The following is a 5873-nucleotide window of genomic DNA, read 5'->3' on the forward strand; positions in this document are numbered from 1 at the left end:
TAAACAGAAGAGAGAGAGAGAGAGAGAGAGAGAGAGAGAGAGAGAGAGAGAGACTCACACACTGGAGGATGTTGGAATGTTACATTGTAACATTCGCAGAGGGGAAACATGCAAAAGCAGCGGTGACATCACTCGCGTTCCGTTACATTAAATAACGCATAAAAGCGGCTAGAAACAACGCGTGCTAAAATACACAACGCACGGCGCATTGCAATCCAGAGAGCGGACACCGCAAACTGCCGTACTTACCCTTTTTATTCGTGAATATTACTTCGCAGCCGTCTTTTGTCTGAAGGCTGTTAGACTCGCTACTGTCCCACATACGCTCAACCCTGGCGAATAAAACACAGAAGTGCTCGTTCCTGAGGTTGGCTTTTAAAAAGCAGGAGAGCAGCTGAATCCCACATCCTTCTGGTCGGTTGGATTGGCAGCATAATCCGAGGCCAGAGCTCCGATCCACCAAACCCGTGCTTCTGCTTGACAAACCAAGCAAAGGCGTGAGGAAGAGGCCGACAGTGCGAGCTCGCAGGCTGGTTCAGACTGTTGGGAGACGCAGGAGGAGAACGCACTTCCGACGGATGGGGGAGTGACGAGCGTGTGGCCAACCAATGAGATTGCAGATTGAGAGAGCGTTGCCTCGGTTGCCACCCTGAAAACGTGGAGACTCGAGATAATGCATGAGTGCCGCGGGATGAATGATTAATGATTATAGTCAATCAGACAAAGTAGCTAGCCATCTGCTTTAACAGCTCAGTAGTGTGTGTTTGTGTATTGCTTATCAATAGGAGAGTGATCCATATTGTCATTAAATCTTAAAAAGGAAATGTTTACAATATCACATAATAATTACTATATATATATATATATATATATATCATATATCGTATATCGCTGTCAAACGATTATAATCGCATTCAAACATAATGTGTTTACACATTACATAATTTACAGTTTACATAATATGTGTGTGTGTGTACTGTGTACATTTATTAAGTATAAATACACACATGCATGTAGGCTATATATTTACAGTTTTTTACGATTGCTTACACACTAAAATTAAACTTTTCCAACAATTAGCAAAACCTTACACTCAAGGAGCAAAACACAAGGCTAGATTTGCTAAACTGTAAGCACATTGTCAGCTTCACACTATTTAAAGTGTTCCATTTTGCAAATGATCTGAAGTGTTGTGCTACTTTGGTGTAGGGTTGTGTTAATGGTGTGTAGTGTTTTGACAAACCGGGCCCTGTTTTCAAAATTGTGCTTAAGCAATCGTAAAAAACTATAAGACAAATATGCTATGTTTATATATTAAATAAATGTATACATGATATAAATATATACATGTAAATATTTTCTAAATGTATGCGTGTGTCTTTATATATACATAATCAATATACACAGTACACACACATTATGTAAACAAAAACTTTTATTTTGGATTTTTATTTTGGATATTTTTTTATTAATCGCGATTAATCATTTGACAGCACTAATATATATATATTGCAATGAAAAAAAAGATACAAATATATACAAATAAAAATATATGGCTTAAGCATTCAAATCAAAATATTTGTTCATATTTATTTTATCCAGTTATATCAATGAAATAAATAAATATATAATGTTTATAATAAAAAATAAATGTTTAGATTATTATTAGAACAGTGAGAATTTTTTTTTTCATTATGCATCATCAATCAAGCTGCTTTCGTCAAAAAGTGTGGGTTTTTCTTTCTTTTGCATATTTAGGATACATAAAATCATAAATGGATACATAAAATAGTTTTTGGTTTTAAGCAAATTTTTTATTCAATTTTTTAATGTCATTTCCATAATGGAATGCTGTTTAACTACAATTAATTTGAGATGTGTATGAAAAAAGAAAAGAAAAGAAAAAAAAAAACGGAAAATGTTCTGATAATTTTGCCAGGACATTATCTAGTTATTTTATTGATATTTCTGTTGACCCTAAACAAATGTAATCAAGTGCAAAATTCTAATACAGGTAAAATACCTGTAAAAAAATAAATACGGAAACATCCTTCATATTTATAGAATACATTGTTCCCTGTTTTTACAGATTTTTTTTTTCTGTGTAATCAGAGAGCAAATATAAAAGTCCAGCGGGGCAAAAATGCTCACCCATAAATGTATGCCTATATGATTTATTAGAGAAGATACAGTATTCTAATTCACATATGGGGAATGTTATGAGTTTTTTTTTTTTTTTTTTTTTTTTTTTTTACATAATCCAAACTGATGCACGAAATTGAATGTGCCATGTTACATATGATTCTGGTCATGAGGTTTAAGTTTGTTCAGAATGGCCTTTCATGTGTCTATTTATGTCCAAACAAAGAAGCATTGTCCACAGAGGTCTGATTTCCACTATTGGCAGTTGCCGACAGTGATTTCTAATGCACTAAGTATATGAACATAGACACTGGCATTTTGGGGGAGGAATGAAGTAAGCTTTAAGACCCTCAAAGAGCCCTAAATGGCCGCTTCTATTCTTACAACACAGAGCCTACACACTCATAAACCCAGCACTATCAGTGTCTCAAAGGGGCATTCATTTTCCTCCTACTGGTGATGTCATCATTTGGAGTCACACCACATGCTAGATTTGTGTGAGGCCGTAGTGTGAGCTAGAACATCTTCGACTAATGTCATTGCAGGCTGAGAATCATTAGCCTTAAGGGAAAGTCCTGATGTCGAAACAACATCACCATTCATCCTCCAGCAGACATCACTCATCTAATTATTGTGTCTGAAACAAAAGGACACACAGCTCAAAATGAAACGCATTAAACAAAGCGTTTTCTAAAGCTGATGCCATTTTAAATATTTAAAAAGACTGTCAACCTTTGATATGTAAAATCTGTTTTATGGCATGTAATGTATATGTGATGTAATTTTAATAGTAGCTATTATCCCAGTATTATTCAACATAGTTTTGCACTTTAGTGATTCTGACCTATACTTGCGCTTACATTAATGACAATAAATTCATAAAAACAGTTCTTGGTCAACTGAATTAGTGTTCAGATGGGTCTAGGGTGCTTTTATCCATAGAGTGGTATGCTGTTAATAAATAATATTTGAGAGAGCTTTTCTCCAGCGGCTCAGCCTTATTGGTCACTGCAAATCTAGTGTTGTGAACTGAGCAAACATACTTGTGGTTACATCATGAACCAAAATAAAGGGATACAAGCATTAATTAACCCAGAATGTGGGTTATAAGACAAAAACAGATTAATAAAAGTATTTGTAACAAAGCATGCTGCAATAATGGAGTTTTTAATGGTCATTGCATACATTGTATCTTGTTTCCTTGTCTCTACATAATGGTTTCTGTATCTTTTTTTATGTTTTTAAATTATACACTTGATATATTCCGTAGATTTGAGCATGGAATATGTATGTATGCTCATATACAATTTACTTGAATTAACCTGATCAAGCGATCTACTCAAAAGATGCTAACAGTTTAGAAGGCAAAGCAATATAATGCAGATACAGTAACTGTCAACCTAATACTTCTATAAGGACACTGCCATCTACTGGATTTTTTAACTCACTTAATGTGATTTTAATCTTAATCGTTATCATAAAAGTTGTTTAAATGATAGACACAGAGCTCCTCTATCACATTTTAAATTCACCCTGAGCAAAAACTGTTTCCTAAATAAAATGTTTTACACTATGAAGCATCTCAAGAAAAGAGAACAGGGAAGCATTTGTAAAACACGCTTAAGAAATTTATATGCGCTTTCATGACGCCATTGATGGCACACTGACATTTAAATGAATGATGCAACAGTAGGCAGCACACATTAGTTATAATTTCTTAATACTTCGTATGATCATCGAACACCATCTATGCTGTAATAGAAATTCCATCCACGAGATGGCGCTTTTGGTTGACTATTGATGTTGAGAAGGTGGACCTCGACATATCACATTTTCAAGAACAAACTTGTTGTCAGTCTGTCCTCAGATCAAGTGTAACAAATTATCACTTTTTTTTATTTATTTACACATTTTAATGTACATGATACACAAAAACATGTCTTCATCTAGTTAAATTACTTTTTTTTCTTGCAATTACACACTGTAAAATTAGGTAATCTTGGCTTGCATCCACTTAACTTGCCACAATAACTTTGTATTCGCCTTTGTGAATTTTCAGAGTTTCAACTCAATCAGAAAAATAAATGTGGTGGAGAAAAACGGCTAAAGATTTATTTTCCACTGCAGTTCTCACAGTACAGCATTGTAAACAACCTTATGCAAGAAAAGGAACACATCCATACATTGCTACTGAAATGGCAATGGCATGGCGGTAGATCATGTAATTTCAAATAATCATTAATGATATAAACAAGTAAAAAATAACTAAGAATTATGACTAAGACCGGCGGTCTTCATACGGTCCGTATGGTCGTCTGCATTGCACGACTTCAGCAGGGTGCATTATTCACACTTGGTATTCACACACACACACACACACACGCTTCATCTTTACAGCCCTGTGGGTGATGCTTGACCAGAGCCGAAGCAGCGGTTCCAGCAGTGCCGCTCTCACTCAGTCCTCCGCGCAATAACTGACGTGTTTTGCGCATTTCCTGGACCAGCCTTCAGACACACACACACACACACACAGTCGGGAGAAAAAGAGGCAGGTCTGCAGGAAACTGAGTACCGACGGACAAACAAGGATCCTGGAAAAAGCAAGTGAGTGCGGAACCCTTGTAAACACTGGTTCTCCTGTCTAGGGCGAACCGAAAGACGCTTTTGCGAGGATAACTTTCCTCCCAATGCGCGGAGGAGACACATCCAGCGCTCCAGCCAGACGAGGGAACGGGCTGCTCACTCTGAGGAGATCCAGCATATATTTCTGGCGTATTTTGAGGTGTGGAATGCTGGTCGTATCGCTGCTGATACACTGTAGCTGTCCTTTTTCAATCCAACTTGCATTGCTGACTGCCTACAGCGCCGTTCGGACAGCTTCAAGATCACATGCAGGTTGTCCGTAGATCATAGCAATAGATTCTCTTTCTGTCTGGAGGACCTTCTACACTTTGCATGCAGATCCACGAGGACGAAGAAGGGCATTTACCGTTATTTCATAAGGAGAAACAATCACAAACCGGTGGACCGTGGCATACACTGGTTGAATAATTAACCAGGCGCTGAAGTGGAATATTGTTACTAAAGCTTTCAAAAGGGGCCATGGTGTTTTTTAACGGTCTGCTGAAGATTAAGATCTGCGAGGCTTTGGACCTGAAGCCCACAGCCTGGTCTCTGAGACACGCCGTCGGTCCCAAGACGCAAACCTTCCTGCTGGACACGTACATCGCCCTCAACGTAGATGATTTTCGCGTGGGTCAGACCTCGACCAAGCAGAAGACCAACAGTCCCGTCTGGCACGATGAGTTTGTGACCGAGGTGCACGACGGCCGCAAGATCGAGCTGTCGGTGTTTCACGACGCGCCGATTGGCTACGACGACTTTGTAGCCAACTGCACCATTCAGTTCGAGGAATTGCTGCAAAACGGCAGCAAACACTTCGAGGACTGGGTAATGTCTTTTTGTGGATATTTCAGTGTGCGAATTATGGAGGGTGCCTCCAACCATGTTGGAAAATCCATTTAATGGCAGCTGTGATTTGGAACATGGTTAAATAATTGATCATTAACTGCCACCATATTCCAAAGCCAGCAGTAGGACTAACTGGTAGTTGGTTTGTTGCTGGTCTAAACCAGTCTACTAGCTTGCACTAGCAAATAACCAGCTAGAAACTGGCTTCCATGTTCCAAAACACTGCCAACAGCTGGATTCTTCAGTCGAAGGGTGGATGG

General features: G+C 38.1%; 2 protein-coding genes across 2 annotated transcripts in view; one reads left to right on the plus strand and one right to left on the minus strand.

Moving 5' to 3' along the window:
* The window catches only part of LOC107727375 (suppressor of cytokine signaling 5-like), a 21664-nt gene extending 21141 nt beyond the window's left edge, over window positions 1–523 (minus strand). The window contains exon 1 of the mRNA XM_016537223.1: window positions 250–523. Within this exon, the coding sequence (XP_016392709.1) occupies window positions 250–322 (73 nt within the window). The 5' untranslated portion in view covers window positions 323–523. The remainder of the gene's footprint in view (window positions 1–249) is intronic.
* Window positions 524–4548: 4025 nt separating this feature from the next.
* Window positions 4549–5873, plus strand: part of LOC107727364 (protein kinase C epsilon type-like) — a 108423-nt gene continuing 107098 nt past the window's right edge. The window contains exon 1 of the mRNA XM_016537208.1: window positions 4549–5592. Coding sequence (XP_016392694.1) covers window positions 5245–5592 — 348 coding nt within the window. The 5' untranslated portion in view covers window positions 4549–5244. The remainder of the gene's footprint in view (window positions 5593–5873) is intronic.

Source organism: Sinocyclocheilus rhinocerous, unplaced genomic scaffold (assembly GCF_001515625.1).
Source record: "Sinocyclocheilus rhinocerous isolate Xijiao unplaced genomic scaffold, SAMN03320098_v1.1 scaffold756, whole genome shotgun sequence".
Classification (NCBI taxonomy): Eukaryota; Metazoa; Chordata; class Actinopteri; order Cypriniformes; family Cyprinidae; genus Sinocyclocheilus; species Sinocyclocheilus rhinocerous.